This window comes from Halichoerus grypus, chromosome 10 (assembly GCF_964656455.1).
Source record: "Halichoerus grypus chromosome 10, mHalGry1.hap1.1, whole genome shotgun sequence".
In the NCBI taxonomy this organism is placed as follows: Eukaryota; Metazoa; Chordata; class Mammalia; order Carnivora; family Phocidae; genus Halichoerus; species Halichoerus grypus.
In genome coordinates this window covers 94,478,072-94,499,590 of record NC_135721.1, presented here as the reverse complement: position 1 = coordinate 94,499,590, position 21,519 = coordinate 94,478,072, and the positions used below count along the sequence as shown (strand labels likewise).

Here is a 21,519-nt window from a genome sequence, read left to right as displayed (position 1 = left end):
TTGCTTTAATGGAACCCAGGAGTTTTTTCTCGAGAGAGAAAGAAAAGCCGAATAGAGTTCTATAAACCTTTCTCTTTTATAAGTAAAAACAGCTGCCACGGATGAATTCCAGGAATATAGGTTAACACATAGTTTGCTACAGCGATTGTCACCTTCTGGACGAGGGTCCCCAAATGTTTTCCCATAGGAGACAATGGGAGGAAGTGTGAGGGAAATAAGATTTCAGGTCTCCCAGATCACTGGTCTGCAAGCCGTTCAGGGTACCGTGATGAGAATGAGGGTCATCAAGTACCCAGGGGCCCTTTCTGCTGGACACTGGTGTGCGAGGCATGGAGCGTTTCAAAGGCAGCAGAGAAGAACTTTGTAAAAATATCCAACTTCCTCTTCATGCTCCCCCCCCTCCCTGCCCCCCCACCCCCCACCGGGCACCGTGCAGAGGGGCTTAGCAATTATATTTTCAGAAGATGAAGGGTCACTTGCTTCTCCAGCCATTAGTGTTCGGCTTTGTGGACAGAGGTTAAGGGAATGTGGGCATTAGACAGTGGGCAGGCTGTGACCTTTGGGAAGTGGGGTTTCCCCAGAGTTCCCTCTGTGAAGCAGATGAGGGGGGAGGACAGGGCGTGAAGACTGCCCACACCAGACCTGGGCTGTTGGAAGGCAGAGAGACTGAGGTGTGGCACCTAGAAGGATGCAGCTGTGGACCCCGAAACCAAGAGGGTGGAAACACACAGGTGGGATCTCAGCAACGGTGGAAATGTAGCCACAAATTTAAGAGGGCCCATTGGCGGGCGCCTGGGTGGCGCCGGCGGTTAAGCTTCCAACTCTTGATTTCAGCTCAGGTCATGATCTCTCAGGGCCCTGGAATCAAGTCCCGCGTTGGGATCCGCCCTCAGTGGGGAGCCTGCTTGAGATTCTCTCTCTCTCTCCCCCTGCCCCGCCCCCACTCATGCTCAATCAATCAATCAAATATTTTAAAAATACACAGAAAGGCCCATTGGTTCCTAACTTAGGAATTATGATAGTGTAAAGATTTGCACATCCACAAGCCCCTGGAGCAGGGCCCATCCTGGCAAAGCTGTGCTTGAGTGTCTGGACAGAGGCTATAACGGATATTTTGGTCCAAGAAGCTACTCTCTGAGGATGTGTCAAAACATCACCCCGCTGGGCCCACCCCCACCAAGGTGGCCAGCCCTGCACTAGTACCTTTGCTCCAGGAATTAGATGGATGTTGGACGTTGGCCAGGGTTTGTAGGGGCCCAGAACCCCAGCCAGAACTCGCATCAACTCAGCTGCATTCACTAAGAATTAGGTGGCCTTGAGTAATTCCAGAGGCGAGCAGATTTCCTCCGACAGATTTCCACAAAGTGGCCTTCTGACACCCTCAGCCTTGCTTGCTGCGGGGCTTAGGGAGACCATCCTGGTTTCACATACGGCTTTCCCTCTCTTCCCAGTGAGGCTTTCTTTTACATAATATTGCCCATCTTGGGGCACTTTGCAGAGTTTTGTCACCTATTTAGCAGAACTTGACTCTATACTAATGAAAGACCAATCGGGGCCAGACAGTATAGAATGCATTCAGTGCGATGTGCATTCACTCATTTCTGAAGATCTGTGAGATGTCTGTTCCTTGCAAGTGCTGAGCTAGATGGCCACCGAGCGATTACAGTGGTCCCCACTTCCCTGAGGGAGTATCTTCCAAGACCCCCCAGTGGATGCCTAAAACCACGGGTAATACTGAGCCCTGTACATACTGCTTTTTTTCCTACGCATACATACCTACAATAAAGTTTAATTTATAAATCAGGCACAGTAAGAGAGTAACAACAATGACTAATAATAATATAGAACAATTGTAGCCATATACTTAATAAAAGGTATGTGCATGTGGTCTCTGTCAAAATACCTTAGCACACTGTACTCGTTCTTCTTGTGATGATGGGAGATGCCCCCACGACGAGGTGAAAGCGAGGTGAATGATGCAGGCACTGCGTCGTAGTCTGAGGCTACTACTGACCTTCTGAGGATAAGTCAGGAGAAGGATCACCTGCTTCCCGACTGCGGTTGACCACGGGGTAACTGAAACCACGGAAAGCGAAACCGTGGATACAGGGGGACTACTATACACAATAGCCCGGACTGGACTCCTGCCTCTAGGAGCATCCTTCCCACCATCCCCTTCCTGAGCTCACCCCCTCCCACTCCCCTCTTCTCTCCACTCCGCCTCCCTGAGTGCTCTGTGCTGGCACTCCTGCCTCCAGGCCTTTGCACCTGCTGTTCCTTCTCTCAGGAAGGCTCTTCCCCCAGATCACCACGTGGCTCCCGCTCTCCCTCCCCTCAGGTCTTTACTCCCTGAGCCTTCCTTTGTCCCCTCTCCCCGCCCCACCTTTGCCTGACTTGGGTTTTTCTCTTAAGTAGTTCTCATTATCCAACATGCTGTATATTTACTTATTTATCACTTGAATATAAGCTTCACAGTGGCAGGATGCGCGTCTATTTGGGCTCCTACTGTTTCCCCTGCACCCAGAACAGTGCTGGGCACATAAAGAATGTTCAGTAAATATTAGTGGAATTCATTGTTGAACGAATAACAACAAAGGAGGTAATTAAACATGAAATTCGGTCACATTCTGGTAAAGCAAATAGGTGATAGGTAATAACTGATATAGTTCAGTACTGTGCTGAGCGTAGCACAGACTCTGGTCGTGATGTTTGTCCTTTAAGGCCTCAGTGGTCCCTGGGGCTCATCACCTCCTTCCCCAAGAATTAGCTTTAAGTCTGGGCAAACAGAAGGTGCTCGTCTGCACTTGGGCACCGGTCTTCTCTCCCCCTGTGCACACATGTGGTATCCATTAGCAGTGATGGGAACGACAAACCCACATCCAGAAAAGAGGGAAACCCACATGATCAGTGTGCCCCCAGCGCCGAAGAAGTGATGTTTCTGGTTCCAAGACACATGGCATTAAAATAAAATAAGACTTAAAATACCAATAAATGTTCTTGGTCCTCCAAGAATGCATCAGATTTTCAGCGATCACCTGGAACTAACAGAGGGCCTTACTGTTCTCCAGGTAAGAAAGCGTTTATTCAAACAGTTTTCAGTGAAGAGTTAGCCAATGTAAACACCCAAAGAGCTCCTCTCCTAAAAGGAGATTCAATTAAGCATTAGGGCAATTGGACGGAGACCATGTTGAACACCGAGGTGGCCTGTTTTTCTGGTCATTATTAATCCAGAAACCTTAATGATGCACAACGTTTGTGGTATTGTCTCCCCAAATGTAATTTGTTTATGCAGCAGTTCAGTTAATCCTGCAATCTGTTTTTCTCAAATGAGGGCAGATAATGGAGACACCGTTCTTTACAAGTCTTCAGGCTTTTAAATTCTGATAAAATCAGGATTCTTCACTGGGTCTTGCCCCAGCTCTGAATTAAACCACTTTAAATGTAATTATGGAACCTGGCCTTACATCAGGAACATCCATTTAAAAAATTGATTGGCCAGGCTGTTCCACGAGGCATTTTATGAGCAAACGATTGCAAAGGGGCCAGAACTGTAATTTATAAAGGCAAAAAAGCAGGTAAATACTTTATTAGTGGTAATGAGAGGGTTTCCAGCTAACTGAATCTTTTCTTTCCTCCCTAGCTACTTCATGGAGCCATGGTGCATGGCCCTCTTTCACGATCGTTTTATTGATCTAAGGAAAGAGTTACGCCAGATCTTGACCTCCAAGGAGGTAAGAGTGATTAATAGATATGTGAGTTAGTCCTTGAAAATTACAAGCAGTTTATAGTCGTTGATCATTTAGACTTTTCTCTACATTCCCCTTTTTGGTTTTACTTTCAAAACCAACTATACTTCCTATAAACACACTATGGAGTATTCGAACACAGACAGTGATATTTCAGGAAAAGTGGATTATTTAAATCCTTTTATGAGAGGCAGATTTCTCTTTCCTTTTTACACATAACCGTATTTCCATTATTAGCTAACAGGCAGTGTCGACTGGAAACTGGATCTGAGCTTTATCTTGTTCGCAAGAATGAACATTGCATTCCTTTAGTTTCTGCCCATACTTGCCAGCCATTCACTAAACGTGTGTGTGTGTGCACGCACGCATGCCTGCGTGCACGCGTGTGTTGCTACAAAAATGTAAAGGGAAGACATAAGCTGTCCAAACACACCCCTTTAATAACCAAAACTTCTTTCTCAAAGTGATAGAGAATTAACTGGAAGTTAGGCTACATTTCCCAAAGTCTGCATGCTCAGCAAGAAATTTGACTCTGCAATGTAAATAGTGAAATATTTGTGAAACTTTAAATTAAATTCTTTCATTCAACACTAGAGTCCTTACCGTAGCTGTGGAACGTTAGCATCTATGCTCAAAAAGTGGTCAGATATCCATCCTAGATTCTCCCTCACTCCACTCAGACAAGGGCTGAGACACAACTTAGCTTCACTGTGTTTTTCTGTCTAAATGGTCAAGTCCTGTGACTCTGTTATCACTTCCACTTGAGAGCACCTGTGCCCCTCGAAAGTTCCCGTGGTGTGGGCTGCCATATTGGATAGCACAGATACAGATCCTGTGCTGAGTCCCTACTGCATGCACCACCTCGCTTAGCCATAACAAGAGCCATTCAGGACACACTACTGTCATAGTTTTGACTTTACCAATGAGGAGGCTAAAGCCGAAAGATTTTAAAGGACCTGTCATGGGTTACACAGCTAGTCTGTGGCCAGCAAGCTTCAAACTCAAGGATCTCTTGCTCTGAAGCCAGGAACATAGGCACTGAGCCATATGGATTAACTGCGTGGCTTGGTACCTTCTCTTCATAGTCTGCCCCCTTTTCAGTTTTATGCCTGGGGTCCAAGATGGGAAATTGAAATAATTGTACTAATCTGAAGCAGGTTCAGATTGGGAAAACCAGGTTTAAAATATAAACCAAACTCAGTTGTCTTTAGGGTCCACACAGATAGGAACCAGGCAGGTAAATGTACATGAGGGCGGCAGAAGGGACTGTGACCATGCAAAGGTCATCCACTGTTAAAGTCACTCAAATTTGAATAAATGTTACAGGTCAAACAGGTCCTTGCACTTCATGCTAAAACTGTGAGGGAGTCAGCTCAGGTTGAAACATGAGCTCGAGTTGTAAGCCTGGTGCTTACTGCATTTCACTCAATTCCTTAGGTCCCTCTCTTCCTCTCAAATGTATTCTGCAGCTCATTGCTGCATCATAGTGAAGACTCATTAGTTTTCTAGTTATCCCATCAAAACTCTGTGCCTAAATCCTTCTAAACCCCAGAATCGAGCTCCTCAGTTAATATTTCACACAGAGCCAAGGGGGTTTAGGCACCAAGCTTAAAAGGGAAGCTTTCCTCTCACCCTTCCAAGTAAACTACCAAGCCCAACAATAGTCACTTTTCATGGCCTTCACTGAGACACCCTCAACCTTTTATCCAGGAACAGCCATCTGCTCTGGGTCAGTTTGTTATGTGTGAAGTCATCATGGACAACAGGCCCTTTCAGTAGACCAGAAGGGACTATGAACATTTGTGGAAGACACACTAAGGGCTCCCCCACCATTCTTGTGGTTTTTCTAGATTTCCAGAAAGTGAAACCTCTGGAAGAAAAGCCTCCACTGGGGGCTTGTGCTGTGTTCTACATTTCCATTTGTCAAGTAGTCAGGGTCACAGGAAGAGGTGGTGCATGCAGGGGTGTCTGCCTCTAGCTCAGATCCCTGTGGAGCAGGGATGACCTGTTCCCATCTCAGAGAGCTGTGGGAGGAGTGAGGGAGGAAATGTGTGCAAGTAAAAGGCACGGAAGAACATCTCCCAGTAAGTGCTGGCCCCCACAAGTAATGGTGGTGGAGACTGGCTGGCAGTGGAAATAGTACTTGTATAAGCAGACATGCAGGAGTTCATTTAAGAGTCTGGCAATAGGAAAATAAAGAGATAGCCTTCACTAAAGAATAATGGTAATTCTTTTTCTCAAAGATTGAGATGATGTAACCCATTTCATTTCACTTTCTACCTTGTCTTTAGGAAAGTACAGCAGTCCAGTCCCATTAACTATGATATCCTATAACTCTCCCTCCACATGAAGAGGAAGGAATAAAAGACTATTATCTTTGTTATTATAAGCCATCTCAAATTTATGTATCATTTATTTTAAAAACAAGCCCATTGTAAGACTTCACAAGTCCTTTGGTGGAAGTAAAGAGGAACATACTATAAATCCATTGGCACTGCATTTAGCTGTGCCTTAAGCCAAAGAGTCACCGACCAAAGTGAAATTTTGTATGGTTAAGATCATTCTTCAAAAAGATAACAATTATAAACATATATGCACCTAACAACAAAAGCCCAATATATATATAAAGCAAAAGTTGATAGAACTGAAAGAAGTGGTTCTAAAATAAGAGCTGGGGAATTCAATATCTCACTTTCAATAATGGATAGAACAACCAGATAGAAGATCAATAAGGAAATAGGGGACTTAGAAAACACTATAAACCAAATAGACCTAACAGATAAACATAAAACACTCTACTCAACAACAGCAGAAGGCACATTGTTCTTAAGCATACATGGACCATTCTCCAAGAGAGGCCATATGTTGGGCCAAAAGACAAGTGTCAATAAATTTTAAAGGATTTAAATCATACAAAATATATTCTCCAACTGCAATGGAATAAAACTAGAAATAACAGAAGGAAATAATTTCAGAAAATTGTGGAAATTAAACACAGACTCTTAAGAAATTTCTTTGATTTTTAAAGAAGAAATCAAATGAGATATTATAAATACTTAGAAACAAATGAAAAGAAAACCACAACATACCAAAAGTAATGGGATACAGCTAAAGCAGTTTTCAGAGGGAAATTCGTAGCTATAAATGCCTGGAGTTGTAAAAAGGAAATATCTCAAATCACTAACCTAATTTTATACCTTAAGGAAACTAAACTAAACCCCACACTAGCAGAAGGAAGGAAATTATAAAAATTAAAGTAGAGATGAATGAAATAGGGAGTAGAAAACCAACAGAGAAAATTGGTGAAATCAAAAAGTTCTTCGAAAAGATCAACAAAATTAACAAATCTTTAGCTAGACTAAGGATAAAAACTCTAATTACTAAAATCAGAAATGAAAGTGGGATGGGTGCCTGGGTGGCTCAGTCAGTTAAGTGTTGACTCTTGATTCCAGCTCAGATCATGATCTCAGGGTCGTGAGATCGAGTCCCAAGTGGCACTCCGCACTGGGCATGGAGCCTGCTTAAGGTTCTCCCTTTCCCTCTCCCTCTCTTAAAGAAAAAAAAAAAAAAAGAAGAAGAAGAAGAAATGAAAGTGGGAACATTTCTGCTGATCTTACAGAAATAACAAAGGATTATAAGAGAATACTGTGAACAACTGTATGCCAACCAACTAGATAACTTGGATGAAATGGACAAATTTCTAGGAATATACAAACTACAAAACTGATGTAAAAGAAATTAAAAAAAATCTCAACAGACTTATAATAAAGGTATTGACTCAGCAATCAAAAACCTCATGACAAAGAAAAGCTCAAGGCCAGATGGCTTGCGGGCAAATTCTACCAAACATTTAAAGAATTCACAGTAATCCTTCTCTAACTTCTCAAAAAAATGAAGGGAAAGGAATACCTTCCAGCCCATTCTTTGAAACCAGCATTACCCTGATACCAAAGCCAAAGACATCAAAAGGGAAGAGAACTACAGACCAATATCCCTTATGAATTTAGACCCAAAAATCTTCAATAGAATACTAGCCAACTAAATCCAGCAGTATATCAAAAGGATTATACACCATGGCCAACTTAGATTTACCCCAGGAATGTAAGAGTGGTTCACCATATAAAAATCAATCAGTGTAATATACCACATTAATAGAATGGAGAAGAAAATGCTGTCATCTCTGTTGAAACAGAAGAAGCATTTGACTAAATCAAACATTCTTTCATGGTAAAACACACACACACAAAACAAAACAAAACAAAACAAAACAAAACAAAACAAAACCTAGGAATAAAAGGGAACTGCCCCAACCTGATAAAGGATATTTATGAAAAACCTATAGCTAATATCACATTCAGTGAAAGACTGAAAGCTTTAGCTCTGGGATCTGGGACAAGACAAGGATGCCTGCTTTTACCACTTACATTCAACATTGTACTGGAAGTTCTAGCCAGAACAATTAGACAGGAAAAAGAATCAAAAGGCATCCACATTGGAAAGGAAGAAGTAAAACCAGATTCTGAGATGCCATGATCTTATATGTAGAAAATCTGAAAGAATCCACAAAATACTAGAGCTAATAAATGAATTAAGCAAGGCTACAGGATACAATATCAACACACAATCATCAGTTATCTACATTAGCAATGAATAATCCAAGAGTGGAATTTTAAGAAAACAATTCTATATACAATAGTATCAAAACGAATAAAATACTTGGGAATAAATTTAAACAGGAGGTGTAAGATTTGTACCCTGAAAACCCGAAAACATTTCTAAAAGAAATTAAAGCAGAACTAAATAAATGGAAAGACATTTGTATTCATGAATTGGAGACTTAATATAGTTAAAATGGCAGCACTCCCCAAAGCAATGTACACATTTAATGCAATCTTATCAAAATCCCAGTGGCATCTTTTGCAGAAATGGAAAAATTCATAGGAAACGCAAGAGACTCCAAATAGCCAAAACAATCTTGGAAATAAAAAAAAAAAAAGTTGAAGGACTTACACTTTGTAATCTGAAAACTTACTATAATTCAGCAGTAACCAGGACAGCATGGTACTTACATAAGGACAGATATATAGGACAATGGAATAAAATTGATAATCCAAAAGTAAAACCGTTTACATGGAAAGATTTATATCATTAATCATTAGGGAAATGCAAATCAGAACTACAATGGGATACCACTTCACACACACTAGGATGGCTATTGTAAAAAGAAAAAGGAAGTAACAAGTGTTGGCACTAGATAGTCACACTGGAGGGAGATGGTCACACTGAGGGGGGGAGATGGTCACACTGGGGGGAGATGGTCACACTGGAGGGGGAGATAGTCACACTGAGGGAGGATGGTAACACTGAGGGGAGATAGTCACACTGAGGGGGGAGATGGTCACATGATGGGGGGAGATTGTCACACTGAGAGGGGAGATGGTCATACTGTGGGGGGGAGATGGTCACACTGAGGGGGGAAATGGTCACACTGAGGGGGAAGATGGTCACACTGAGGGGGGAGATGGTCACACGGGGGGGGGAGATTGTCACACTGAGGGGGAAGATGGTCACACTGGGGGGGAAATGGTCACACTGAGGGGGGAAGATGGTCACATGGGGGAAGAAGGTCACACTGTAGGGGGCGGTAGTCACACTGAGGGGGGAGATGGTCACACGGGAGGGGGAGATCATCACACTGGGGGGGAGATAGTCACACTGGGGGGGAGATGGTCACACTGAGGGGGGGAGATGGTCACACTGAGAGGGAGATGGTCACATTGAGGGGGGGAGATTGTCACATGGGGAGAGATGGTCACACTGGAGGGGGAGATGGTCACACTGAGAGGGGAGATGGTCACATGAGGGGGAGATGGTCACACTGAGGGAGGGAGATGGTCACACTGAGAGGGGAGATGGTCACATGAGGGGGGAGATGGTCACATGGGGGGAGATGGTCACACAGAGAGGGGAGATGGTCACATGAGGCGGAGATGGTCACACAGAGAGGACACACTATGAAAGACAAATGCACAAAAATCTGTTTATAATCTAGAGCAGTATTTGTCTTAGATAAAAGCTCCATTTTGTGATTTTATAGTATTTACCCCATTGTCAGAACAGTACCATACATCATGAGCCCCAAATCTTCTACAATTTTTGTAAAGTCATTTTTGCTTGATATAATTCTCTGAAAAACTAAGGAATCTTGTGGAATATACGCTTGGGGACATGCTAGCAGCACTCAAATGTTTCAGCACCTCTAATATGAAGTCCTGGACATCGGGTGCCTTTTTCTCTGTCACTGTTTTGTTGAGCTAATACAAATCTGAAGTCCTCTGAGCCCCACTGACTGTTCTTCCAAGTGAAGTGTGTGTAATCTCCAAAACCTGGTAGTGTCTCACTTAAATAATCAAATGATAATTCTGTTATGCTTCCATATCGTTTAAGCCTATTTTCCTATCTATAAAATTCTTACTATTAATAAATTAAGATCCATTAGAACTCTGCAAGTCATCTACTTTTTTCCTGTTCAAAATAAAAACTTTTGGAAGTTCAAGTAAATATACCATCAAAGTCCCTGTGACTCTTCTGTTGGGGTAATTTGGAATTACTGTGGCGTTCAGAACGCACTCAGCTCAAACCTTGGTGACGTGCATAACAACCTCCTATCAATGGGCAGGTGTATGATGAAGCAAATAGAGTAAAATGTTAGCCGTGGAACCCAGTGGTGTGTGCACTGGTGCTAATTGTACAATTCAGTCAACTTGCCTCTGTTTGAATATTTTTATAATGAAATGTTGGGAAAACCCCTACTATATTACAGATATGCACAGCATATCTCAACTTTCAATAACTATTCTCTCTGAGCCTTATCTTTAAAGATGTCAATGAAATTTGACTTACTAAGAATTTAAGGGTTTTTAAATCCTATTTCTTGACAGGACTGTAACCACGTGAAACATCTAGAAGTTTTCACGTAAAAGTGTTTAATAACTTCCTTTCTTATTTTTAAAACAAGTGTGAGCTACAGATAATTTTTATCCGAATATTAAGAACTTAAAATTACTATTCTTGCTGAACCTTGAGAACATAACACCAAGTGAAGTAGGCCAGTCACAAGAAGACAAATGCTGTTTGATCCCACTTATATGAAGTACCCAGAGTAGTAAACTCACAGACAGAAGTAGAATTACATGGCACAATTCTGTATTCATTCTTATATATGTGTCCTGAGTTTCTATTTAAATAAATTATCCTTTATATTAAAAAAAATGGTTAAAGCGGTAAATCTTATGTGCATTTTGCCACAATTAAAAATAAAAAATTTAAAAAGCTAGGGGGGAAAAGACCATCCTTGGGAAGGTGAGCACTCTTTTTAATTTTAGTGAAACTGCCCTCTTATTGTCCGAGTAATTTCTGTTATCTGGCCTCTTCCTGTATTTTCCAGGAGGAAGAACTTCCTTCCATAGAACAGTTAGCCCGGCAGATAGAAGATGAGGAAATTAACCTGAAGGAGAAGCCCCGGAAATATCTCAAAAGAGTCTACCAGGAAACCATCTACAAGTCGCTGGTGGAGAAGAGCATTCTTGACTACCTGCACTATAATCACTACCACCTGCCCATGTACGCGTGGCCAGGCATCATTTAGTTGTGGCCACGGCCTCCACTTTATTGTGTTCACACGTGGAGTTCGGGGAAGTGCTCGTATAAATAGGAAACCTCTCTGAAGCCTGGCTTGACAACCGAGCACCATCGTGGTTTTGGGACGTCCTTTCCACCTCCACGAACGTCTGTAGTTTTCTATCGTTCCAGTAGGTGGCGCACGGCCGTGGGTCTCTATTCTGGGGCAGGGAGACGCTTCTGAACACCAGGCATGTTCCAGTGCAGAATAATCCATTTCAGCAATAAAATGGGATGCACTGTGTAAGACTTGTTTTTGCGTTGGGTGTGATTCTGATAGATTTCCTGAAATGCTCTGCCGCCAATTTTCTCAGTTCTTCACCTGTTTACCCAGTAATACTCCTGGGTGAGAAAAAAGAAAACCATGTGCCCAGTATGGAAAATCGGTGAAACAGACGATGAGGAATTAGCCCTGTAATCCAACAACATAAGAACTGTTTACGTGAACTTTGAAAATGAGGCAGCTGTTATTACAATTTCTGTATTGTAACGTTGTAGGTTATAAGAACAAAAACTCAAAGATCACACAGGCTCACATGCAGGTTTTAGATGAGAAAATAGTAGTGGGAAATCATTGTAGTTCCTTTCCTTTGACCCTTCACACTGTTGCTTTGCACTGGGCCTCTGGTACATGTCACCTGTAATGTGGCTCAGAAACCCTTTTTCTTATAAATAAAGCAAATTTAGTGCTCACTAGAAAACATATGGGTGCAGGAACAACAATAGTTTTCGTTTATTTGAATCTCTTTTAATAGATAGCGTGACACAATTCATGACTGAATTTTTGATCAGCAGGGCTTAAAATTGTTTTTCATGGATGCAATTCCAGTTTTTCAATTTTTTTTTGCATTTATGTTAACATTCAGCCAAAGTCGGCACAATTACAAGGGTCACACAGCTATTAGGATGGAAAATCATAGTTGGTGTTACAGAATTATATACCCCTTATCAAAAAGAAAATTGTTCCAGAACGCTAGGTTTGGTTTTTCTGAGGCAGGCAAAAGCAAGCAATACGGTCCACTAATTCCTTCACATGTATGTTTTACACAAATGTGCATGGGTCATTTAGAGGGAGGCCCAGCTTCGGCCACATGCTACAAACTGTGTAACTTGGAGAACAATCCCTACTGGTTGGCTCTTCAAACTGCAAACCAACACACGTGGAACCATATTTCAGGGCTGGCGAATAAGGCAGCTTGAGTATCTATCCCCCCACCCTTTTGCCCCCTTCCCCTGAGAGGTCCTGGATCAAATTCATCAGCAAAAGGAGCGAGTTTCTGTGACAGGCCCTGGGACCCTTGGGTGGAGACTAACAGAACCACCTCAAAGGATCAACAGTTAGGATTTCTGCGATCAAGTATTACCATTAAAAGCCTTCTAGTCACATAAATGCGACCCCACATGACAATGCCGACCTTAAAATTGAATCATGCATTCATGTGATAGTAAGTTTTTCTTTGCTGCTTTTTAAAAAGTAGGCTGGGATTTGAAAAATGTGCAGAATGGGTTTTAGTCTACAAAATGTCTGATGGGGTCATTCTCATTGTCATCCCATAGTCACTAAGTGAGTAATTTCTTGGGTCTGGGCAGGAACTTCAGCATCTCTGTGTGGACTTCAGCATTTTACCACCCAGGGACAACTTTTCTAAGAGTAAGAGAAGAACCCAAGGGTCATTGATTTGGGCTTGACATTGGCTGTGTTAAGGGCTTCGAGAGAATATTTACTCCTCACTGATGATAAAGCCTGGCCAAAGAAAGGGCTTCAAAGAGAACGATATTTGGACTTCTCTGTGCGTGCTCAGGCATAGATTCTGTAGAGACAGATGAATGCATGAAGTCCCTGCATATTTCAGCATTTGCTGTTGAGCTGGGGACATCTTGGGCTCAAAGGCCGATCTTGGAATTCTATAGTTTTGAACAAGGCACAGTGACAAGAAAACACCAAAGTTAATTTCCCCAAGTTTTGTTCCTGCCAATCACATGCACCTGACTATATGCTTCACAGAGGCCTCTAATGCTGGTATGTGGGTGTGTGATAGAGTATACCCACCCCCTTTCCCAAAATGGCTCTTGTATGACACCCAAATATCACAGGAAGGCCAAAGAAAAATACAAGACAAGCTGATAGAGGAAAGGGAGCACTGCATGGAGGAGAAAATGTAAAGCCAGCCAGTCAATATTTACCCTTAGAAGAAGAGTGTGTGTGTATGAGAGAGAGAGAGGGAGGGAGAGAGAGTGCACCCCGCACCGGGTGAGGGAGCGCTAGCCAAGAAGCAGGGAGAGGGGCTTGAAAGTGGCCGCTTGTGAGGAGCTGTTGATTGTTTTCTGGTTGAGAGAAGAGGTGATGATAAGGCTGGGATGCGGCGAGCGCCGGCCGGGGCAGCGAGCCGGCAGCTGTATGCTAATGCTCACAGAAACCAAGCCTCCGCATTCCCCATTAAAGCCGGCGGCCAGGAGGCCACACATCACTGAACAAATAGGCTCTCTCTAGACAAATAAAATAACACACGTTGGCCTGCGGGGAGGAGGGAGAGCCAGAGGGGGAGAAGGGTGGGGGGAGAGGGAGGGAGGGGGGAGAGGGGAAGGGAAAAGAGATGGGGAGAGGAGAGCTGGGGAGGAGAGGGAGGACCGGCCGACGGGAGGGGAGAGGAGAGAGAAAGCGGGGGAGGGCGGGGGGAGCCGCAGGGAGAGAACCAGAGAGAAAAAAGGAGAGAGTCTAAGGGAGAGAGAGTTGAGGGTGGCGGGACAGAGAGTGGGACCTGGGGTGTGGGGGCGAGAGTCAGGATGTGAGAGACAGGAGGGAGGCGTGGGGAAAGAGGCAAGGGGAGTAGGAGAAGGAGGAAAGGGGGCACAGGAGGGACGGGAGTGGGACAGAGGAGGAGGGAGGCCAGAGATAGGAGTCGCAGGGAGCGAGAGGGGGGTAGGGGAGGGATAGTGGGCGCGGGGATTGAACACTTACACCCAAACCCCAAAGCAGCCACAAGAAAGGGGGCGCTGAGGCCAAGGCGAAGTGTGCGCCCCTTCTGGCCCGCAGGGGCCTGGCCACCTCTTGGTCCCCCCTGGGGCAGGCGACGAGGAGTAGGATCGGAGTCCCGTGGCCTTTCCGGTCAGTTTTTGCTGGGGGTGCTGTCGCTGCCTTTTCTGAGACGGCGGCGCGCGGGCAGTGGGGTCGCCGCTTCACAGGTGCAAGCAGTTCCCTCGTGCGCCCCCACGTTCAGTGTCATCCCGGTCCGTTCACTGCCGTTCCAGCTTTAACTGGCATAATTCTCTGCTTACGGCTTTTCCACATTTTCTGGCTTTGCCAATACCACCCTTCCCGTCGCGGGGCCCGGGAGCCTCTGGCCCCCCTCCCCTCCCACAGGGTCCCACCCGAGGCAAAAACAAACAGCCCCGAGGGCACTTCACGGAGCGTGCGGTGGCCCCGACGGCACACTGGGGAGGATAAAAGAGGCGGCCAACCACCCCGTCGGCCCCCGGCCGAATAATGGGTGCGCAGCAGATTGCCAGGGGCACTCGAAACTCGAGGGGAGGGAAATACTTGAGCGCGGTCCCTCCCCGAGCCCTGCGGAAGGCGCAGCCTCGCGGATTCTCCCTTGTTCGCTCTCTTTCATGCACTCTTCTTTTGTGTGGAATTATTTAAACGAGAGATCCATGGCAGCTTTATGCTAATGTGCCGAACAAAGGCAACGGCCCGCGGGCGGGGGCCCGGAAGGTGCCTGGAGGCCGGACCGGGCCGGGCGGGGCGGCGGGCGGGCGGGCTGCGCGTGTCTCTCGCGTGCCCCTGGGACTGACACAACAACCCCTCATTCCTGCAAACACAAAGCCTCTCCCCGGCTCGGGCCCTGCGCTCGCCCCGCGCACTGGGGCGCGGGCCCCTCCGGGACCTGACGGCGGGTTCGGCGGCGGTAACGCGCGGTTCAGGCCGGGTCGAGGCTGGTGGGCAAGGAGGGCCTGGGGTGGGGCTTCTGTGAGTCCCGGAGAGGGGTCCGCAGCAGAGTGGGGCTAGGAGTGTTGGCGGGGGAGCGCTGTCAACCCCTCTCGCCCCTCCCAGTGTCTCTAAACGCGCTGTGCGGTAGGATTGCGGACCCTCCAGTCTCCGCCTCTCGGGAGCTCAGTGGCCGCCTGGACAACTCGACACCCCACCAGGCAATTCCTAGGCCGAAATCCCCCGCTTTGGCGCCTATATCCAAGCTTCACGCTTTCAAGAAACTCCCCGGGGCTAGACTCTTGAGCTGGGGTTCACAGTGAACCCCGGCGCGCTCCCGGACGGCTACCTGAGACACCAGCACCAAAAAAAAAAATTTTTTTTTGAGCGCCTGCGGCGTCAAAGGAAGAACCCGTAGCGGGGTCTGCAAGGACCAGAAGCAATGAGACTGACGAATGTTTCCAAAGCGCTGCCAGGACCGACCCCACAGGAAGGGGAGGAGTCTCCCGAGGCCTGGGAAGGACACTTCGGGGACCTGCCTTGGATCCCCATGCTCGCCGACTCCGGTGAAGCTCCTCTGGAGGGAGGCAAAGCATGCTCAGTGTTTCCCCGACCCAACTCCACGCGGCGCCCACTCGGAATCTCAGTGCGTAAAGGCCGGCCGCCGGGGCACAGCGTGATGGCGCTTTGCCCTTCCCAGAAGAAGACAAATGTTTCGACCCGAAGTCCCCATAGGGATGGGGGACTGCAGGCGCGCAGATTTTGAGAAATGAGATCGCTCAGAAGACAACGGAAACTTACGAGCAGGTGCAAGGCTGTACCTACTTGGAGGTTGCTGGTGTGTGCGTGCGCCCTCAGTCTAATTCTTCCCCAGTCCTGAGACATGGAATTAGTTTCTAATACTAGCATCTTTCAAGTTTCTATTTATTTTGACCGTACTTGTCTGAAAACAGATTTCACTTTCCCTGACAAGACTAAAAACCACAAACTAAGCAAAAGATCCATTGAATCTCAGTATCTCAATAGTGTTCAATAGATTCTCTGGGCTTAATACAGAACCCGTTTGAATTCGCAGCATTCAGGAAGTATTTTGCTTTGGTTTGGTTTTTTTGCCCCCCCCCCCCCCGCCCTCTTTACAATTATGGGTGTTGTTATTTTTAAAGGATTCACAAGGTGACTAACTCGCTGTTATCTGTTGAATGAAAGCAGTGTTACACATGCAAGACCAAATACCCCGCAGTCAGTTGAGGACGGCAGGCCGAGCCCCCGCCCTATTATTCCACAATCCAGATGGGATTCGTGATTAGAAAATAAAATTGGCCAAAGCTGTCCCGGAATCCCTCTCCTACTTCTAATTTCATCGGCAGTATTAATCAGCGTTCAAAAGAGCAAAGGAAACAACATCAGTTACTTTTAGATTGAAACATATTTATGAATTTTAGATAAACTCATTTTAGAATTTCTAACTTTTTTGAGGACTAGCATTCACCGCAGTTAGCATTTTTTGAAACGAGGGTGAGAGCTTTCAAGATATATTCCATTATATGTATTCTTCTCTTTTAGGTCTGAGTTAAAAAAAAGATCACAAACATAAAATCATCAAACATCTTTCCTTTTGATTAACCAACTTGATTAACCCTTTGATTAAGCCTAACAATTGTCCCCATTACAACTTATTACTCATGTGGATTCTAAAAAAAAAAAAAGAGTCTGCTTAATTTCCCCGCTAGGGTATTTTCAGAGGGAAAATCCAAAAACAATTAAATACCTTCAGTGGCATTAAGCATAAGCAAAACTCAGCACGATCTATATAGGAGCACAGAGCTTTCCAGAAAAAATGTCCGTTTCCTTCTCTCTCAATAAAGTGAGTGACATTTTCCTCACAACATAATGACATTTTCTGCAGCTTTGATTTGTTCCCTAGTGATGGGTGATCAGGCCCACTATGCACTCTTGGGGTTCTGCCCCGGTCCCCCGGAGATTCTGCCTTTTGTGTTTCCTTGGGGCTGGGCTGGGAAGAGGATGAAGGCAAAGGGCCCGATCTGGGTCCAAACGGGGCTGCCGGGGTGGTGGGTAGGGGGTTGTGAGTGTGTGGATCTTCGCTGTTGTCTTTTCCTGGTGGCAAGGGGGGAGGCAGCTTGTCCTCTCCGAGGCCGCAGCCTGCCTCTGAGGACAGATTGCCCCCACCTCCCCCCCGGCCGGCAGCACGCGTCTCTTTTGCGTCCAGATTGGCCGCGACCGGCGCTCAATAGCGGGAGGTTAATTTCCTTCACAAAGGTGAAGGGGGCACGGCTCCGGGGGGGCCCTCGCGCCCAGACAGGCGGCCCCTTTATTCCGCTGCGCCTTGATTGGAGCCCTTGATTTAGCATCTGATGTCAGCCGGCAGACAAAATGCCCGCTCCGAATGAAAATGCATGAGGCGGCGCAAGGAGAGCGGAAACCAACTTCAGCCGGGCGCACGCGGCCGACCGCGCGTTTCGGCCTTTGGCCAACTCCTTCCGAATCAGCCCAGCCCGGCGCCTCGCGGAGGCTGAGTGGCCTGGGCCGGGCTCCTCTAAGGATGCCAATCCTTGAGCCTCGGAGAACTTAAAAAAAAGAAAGAAAGAAAGAAAAGAAAAAAGAAAGTTCAGAAATTCATGTTTCTTTTGGAACCCAGCCTAACTTGCCCCCCCCCCCCGCGCCCCGCCCCTGGGCTGCGTCTGCTAGCGATTAAAGAAGTGCGGTGCCAACTGTTTCTAAAACTCGAGATAAAATCTTCCAGACGCACGCGGGCGCACGAAGGCCGCGAACGGAAACATCGCCCCCGGCTGCAGCCAGAAGGCCAGATCCTCTACCCAAGTTTGGAACCCCAGGGTCCCATTTTCGCTTGGGTCCTGGGTCCCGTGGCCCACCCGGCCGAGGCTCTCGGCCGCCCGGGCTTTGCCGCTATTTTCGATTTTTGATTATTTCCCAAACACCAGGCGGAGTCCCTGCGCCTCCCCCGACCCCTCTCCCGCCCCAGCAGCCGCACTCAGATCTCCCCCGCGCCTGCTGCTGCCCACCGCCGCCCCTACCCAATCAGCGCGCACAACTTCCCCCTCCGCTCCGGCTCGCGGATTGAACCCTCCTGACATATTTGGGACCATTCTTCTCCTTTGTTGCTATTTTGCTCGCGACCCGCGGGTAATCCCCGCGCGGGAGGGGGGCGTGCATTGTCGTGCTGATGGACGGGCCCATTTGGCGGCTCCGCGCCCCCCGGAGGAGAGACACAAAGCCCAGGCACGTGCGCCTCCCCATAGAGGAGCAGCAGACCGTGAAGGGAGGCGGGGCCGGGCGTGTGCCTGGGCCGGGCGGGGCGGCGGCGCCGGGCGGGGCGGCAGCGGGGCGCGCGCGGGGGCCCCGCGCCCTCAGGTACATCTGCCGCACCTACCGGGCGACCCCCGAGTCCCGGCCCCCTTTTTGCCGCCCCGTCGCCCTCCCACCCGACCAGGCGGAGGAGCTGCGGGCGCGCTGATTGGCTCCGGGGGAAGCGGGAGGCGAGAACAATGGCCCCCTCCCCCAGTTAAAAGGGAGCGGCTCCCGGGCCCGGGGACAGGGACGCGCGTGCAGGGCGCAGAGCCGGGCCGAGCCGCCGCCAGCGCCACGCGAGTCCCGCAGCCGCCGCGCCCGGGCCATGGGCCGGGGGCACTGAGGGCCGCTAGGGCCGAGCGCGGAGGTGGGACCGAGCCAGTGCCTTGCCCTCGCGCCGCGCCAACATGCCCCGCGGCTTCCTGGTGAAGCGCAGCAAGAAGTCCACGCCCGTGTCCTACCGGGTCCGCGGCGGCGAGGACGGCGACCGCGCGCTGCTGCTCTCGCCTGGCTGCGGGGGCGCCCGCGCCTCGCCCCCGGCGCCGAGCCCCGGGCCGGGACCGCTGCCGCCGCCCGCCGAGCGCGCCCATGCGGCGCTCGCTGCCGCGCTCGCCTGCGCACCGGGCCCGCAGCCTCCCCCGCCGGGCCCGCGGGCCGCGCACTTCGGCAACCCCGAGGCCGCGCACCCGGCGCCGCTCTACAGCCCCACGCGGCCCGTGAGCCGCGAGCACGAGAAGCACAAGTACTTCGAGCGCAGCTTCAACCTCGGGTCGCCGGTCTCGGCTGAGTCCTTCCCCACGCCCGCCGCTCTGCTCGGAAGCGGCGGCGGCGGCGGCGGCGGCGCGAACGGCACCGGCGGCGGCGGCACCTGCGGCGGCGACCCGCTGCTCTTCGCGCCCGCGGAGCTCAAGATGGGCACGGCGTTCTCCGCGGGCGCCGAGGCGGCCCGCGGCCCAGGGCCCGGCCCCCCGCTGCCCCCCGCCGCCTCCCTGCGGCCCCCGGGCAAGCGGCCCGCGCCCCCTGCCGCCGCCGCCGCCGCCGCCGCCGAGCCGCCCGCCAAGGTAGCCAAGGCCCCGGGCGCCAAGAAGCCCAAAGCCATCCGCAAGCTGCACTTCGAGGACGAGGTGACCACGTCGCCTGTGCTGGGGCTCAAGATCAAGGAGGGCCCGGTGGAGGCGCCGCGGGGCCGGGCGGGGGGCGCGGCGCGGCCGCTGGGCGAGTTCATCTGCCAGCTCTGCAAGGAGGAGTACGCCGACCCGTTCGCGCTGGCGCAGCACAAGTGCTCGCGCATTGTGCGCGTGGAGTACCGCTGCCCCGAGTGCGCCAAGGTCTTCAGCTGCCCCGCCAACCTGGCCTCGCACCGCCGCTGGCACAAACCGCGGCCTGCGCCCGCCGCCGCCCGCGCGTCCGAGCCTGAAACCGCTGCCAGGGCTGAGGCGCGGGAGGCGACAGGCGGCGGCAGCGACCGCGACACGCCGAGCCCCGGCGGCGTGTCCGAGTCGGGCTCCGAGGACGGGCTCTACGAGTGCCACCACTGCGCCAAGAAGTTCCGCCGCCAGGCCTATCTGCGCAAGCACCTGCTGGCGCACCACCAGGCGCTGCAGGCCAAGGGCGCTCCGCCCGCGCCTCCGGCTGAGGACCTACTGGCCTTGTACCCTGGGCCCGATGAGAAGGCGCCCCAGGAGGCGGCCGGCGACGGCGAGGCGGCCAGCGTGCTGGGCCTGAGCGCGTCCGCCGAGTGCCACCTGTGCCCGGTGTGCGGGGAAACGTTCCCCAGCAAGGGCGCCCAGGAGCGCCACCTGCGCCTGCTGCACGCCGCCCAGGTGTTCCCCTGCAAGTACTGCCCAGCCACCTTCTACAGCTCGCCTGGTCTCACGCGGCACATCAACAAGTGCCACCCGTCCGAGAACAGACAGGTGATCCTCCTGCAGGTGCCCGTGCGTCCGGCCTGCTAGAGCGCGCCCTCCACCCCGCCCCCCGCCCCGAACTGTGCCTTCTCTTGGAGACCCACGAGGAGAGCGCGCCCTGCGCGCCCTGAACCCGCGTCCGCGCCGGGGGCGCCCGCCCCCGGTGAAAGTGTTGTCTCCGCTTCTCTCGGTGTGGCGTGACGGTAACCCCGATCCTCTCGTTGTGACTCCTTTTGGACCCCCCCACCCCCTTTTGCGTTGTGTCCCCTTTCCCTCCTTGGCGCAACAGGAGCCAATCTCTTTCTGTACAGGAGAGAAAAGCTGTACGCGTTTGTCTCGTGGTTGGAAGCTTACCCCTTGGAGCGGAGAGCTGTTTTTCTTGCTAGTATTCGCTGTGTTCATGGTCTAGAAATGCGGTTTGCTCTCGCCTACCAATCTCTGCTCTCTATGTATGTAGCGTACGGGTTGTTTTGGGTGAACCTTGAGGAATAAATGCCTTTATATTTCACAGGCTGTAAATTGAACTTCCCACACGATTAGCTTTATTATGGCTTGTGAACTGCTGGAGTCTGGCTTTACCTTTTTGTATGTGAACAAATCAAATTGCTTAAAAAAGAGTTTTCTTTAGTATAGCCACAAATGCCTTGAACTGTTGTCTGTTTGGGATTGTTTTTGGGGGGAGGGAAGGGAATTTTCAGAAAATGCTGTAGAAACTGCCTCAATACTTCACGTAAGACTCTTTGGTTTGATCATCTTTGTTGAGGTAGGACTATATGAGTTTTCTTTAAATGTATATGTTGATTTATGAGTAATTGTTATTTATTCTTTATTTATTTATATTAATTATGAAGATTATGATATTATTTGATTGCAGATCTTTTTTTTTGGTACGCTTCCTCCCCCATCCCTTGCCACTCTTGACATTTCACTGTGC

General features: G+C 49.2%; 2 protein-coding genes across 2 annotated transcripts in view; both read left to right on the top strand.

The window, feature by feature from the left end:
- Nucleotides 1–11,630, top strand: part of CFAP61 (cilia and flagella associated protein 61) — a 291,248-nt gene extending 279,618 nt beyond the window's left edge. Inside the window, exons 27-28 of the mRNA XM_078056863.1 lie at nt 3,641–3,731; nt 11,194–11,630. Of these exons, the coding sequence (XP_077912989.1) occupies nt 3,641–3,731; nt 11,194–11,394 (292 nt within the window). The 3' untranslated portion in view covers nt 11,395–11,630. The remainder of the gene's footprint in view (nt 1–3,640; nt 3,732–11,193) is intronic.
- A 7,388-nt stretch (nt 11,631–19,018) lies between these two features.
- Nucleotides 19,019–20,791, top strand: INSM1 (INSM transcriptional repressor 1). The gene has a single exon (XM_036085368.2). The coding sequence runs from the start codon at nt 19,086–19,088 to the stop codon at nt 20,631–20,633; it is 1,548 nt and encodes a 515-aa protein (XP_035941261.2). The 5' UTR covers nt 19,019–19,085; the 3' UTR covers nt 20,634–20,791.
- Nucleotides 20,792–21,519: the final 728 nt, after the last annotated feature.

Coding starts and splice junctions, on each gene's coding strand:
- INSM1 (XM_036085368.2), top strand. CDS start 19,086: ATGCCCCGCGGCTTCCTGGTGAAGCGCAGCAAGAAGTCCACGCCCGTG.